General features: G+C 49.2%; 2 protein-coding genes across 4 annotated transcripts in view; one reads left to right on the forward strand and one right to left on the reverse strand.

The window, feature by feature from the left end:
• The window catches only part of SRD5A1 (steroid 5 alpha-reductase 1), a 21247-nt gene that overhangs the window by 19013 nt on the left and 447 nt on the right, over positions 1-1787 (reverse strand). The gene's annotated exons all lie outside the window — the stretch shown is intronic.
• The window catches only part of NSUN2 (NOP2/Sun RNA methyltransferase family member 2), a 22502-nt gene continuing 22030 nt past the window's right edge, over positions 1316-1787 (forward strand). The window contains exon 1 of the mRNA XM_023523221.1: positions 1316-1468. Within this exon, the coding sequence (XP_023378989.1) occupies positions 1427-1468 (42 nt within the window). The 5' untranslated portion in view covers positions 1316-1426. The remainder of the gene's footprint in view (positions 1469-1787) is intronic.

The following is a 1787-nucleotide window of genomic DNA, read 5'->3' on the forward strand; positions in this document are numbered from 1 at the left end:
GAAGGGTTCTCCGAGCGAGCTTCGATCGAGATGCAGGGTTATGGGAGGCTCGGCACACGGGTGGAGGGCAGGTCGGGGTGGCAGAGCGGAGGTTCGTGGGGAGTGGAGCGGAACGTGGTGCGGTGGGTCGTGAAGAGCCGGATTTCGGCGGCTTTGGGCGGTGGAGGAGGAGGTGGGAGTTTGGCGTCGGTTAGCGTCTGTCTTCGGGAACCAGTCTGGTTTTTGATCAGAAGTCAATGGGATGAGACGCTCTTGGTTATTGAAAGCTGACTGCAAAACCCCTTCAAGACGTGTTTATGAACCAGGACTAACTGCCGGGATGTCTCATCAGGGCCCAATGTCCCCGTCCCACGCTAATGCTTTAATTGAAAACTGGGTTAAAACGGAAGGCAGGCTTGTCAGAATCACAGGTACAACCCAAAGCCAGGAACCAGTGTGCCTCGCGAGTCAGCCAAGATGCAGGCTGCACAGACTCACCGCTGGCCTGCAGCCCAGGAGGTGGGAATTAGCCGGCGAGAACGTACAGTCTGTGTTCAGGTTCTGACAGGCAGATGCGTGAGCATGTGGTGAGCGATGGCAGTTCAAGTGCCAAAGACCCGGATGTGATGGTGCGGAGGCCCCAGGCCACCGATACGTCATGACCCCTTCCAGAGCTTTCGTTGTTCAGGCTGGACGAGCAGAGTCGTGCTTGAGGCAAGTGCCGGACTTCATCGAGAACGCGTTGTCTGGGTTTTGCACGGCCACGCGTTTTAACAGCTGTCCTGGTCCAGCTGTCGTGACAGACGATTCAGTGAGGAATTTCAGATACTGTGTCTCTGAGGAGGAGAGGAGACCAGCGGTGGCGTCTTCAGCTTTCTGAGCGGCAGGTGCCAGGACTAGAGAGCAGACGTGACTTCCTGGAAACGGGGGGCTCAGAGACAGGAGTTGCAGTTTCCGCTGAGAGGGGAACCTTGCTCATGGTGACCCGGTCCTGTGTCCCCTTTGCTGAGAGTGTTTCGGTAGCAGAGTCTGCCTGTGACACATGCTCAGCCGGTTTCCGTGCCTTCTGAAGTTGGGAAGTTGGGACTATGTGAGCGTAAAATCCTTTTCTTTTATAGAGTTTCTTTTATAAAATTATAAAACTTAGTCCTATGCCTGCATTTCTATGCGTGGTGTTAAAGTAAGTTTCGGTATTAACGGTCACCCTTATTTGGTCTTCAGGTGGCTGCCCCTTATCCCCTGGTATAAAAATCTGCCGTCCTCACTAAATGTTTGTGCGACAGCACTAACCTTCGTTCCGTGTATGATTATGTGGTCTTTTTTTGTTGCCTTTGAAATTTTGAATTTCCAATGTTGAAATTTTCTGCCTTTTAAAATGTCATTGCTAATATTTTTTTAAATTTTATTTTTTTTTAAGGGAAACATCAGTCGTCAAGAAGCCGTTAGCATGATTCCACCGCTGTTGCTTAATGCTCACCCTCACCACAAGGTATCGTGTCGACGCAGAACATGGCGGTGGGCAGGCTGCTGTCACTGTCAGTGCCTTTGTTTTGTTGGGACCATTTTCCTTAATATCATGAATCCTTGCTTTTTTATTTTTTTCTTTTTCACTTTGAATAAAGTAGAAAGTGATACATATTTCCTTTTAGGTTAATTTTTGAATTTTTGCATTCAGTTTTTTCGAGTCGCGTAGCTCTTTCCTTCCCTCGTAAAGCTTGTTTCTTAATTCATTCGTTTGCTACACAGGTTACCTTCAGTGGTTTCGATTGACCAGATCAGATTGACAGTCGTAGTGAGAGCTCGTCATG

Source organism: Pteropus vampyrus, unplaced genomic scaffold, assembly GCF_000151845.1.
Source record: "Pteropus vampyrus isolate Shadow unplaced genomic scaffold, Pvam_2.0 Scaffold385, whole genome shotgun sequence".
Lineage (NCBI taxonomy): Eukaryota > Metazoa > Chordata > Mammalia > Chiroptera > Pteropodidae > Pteropus > Pteropus vampyrus.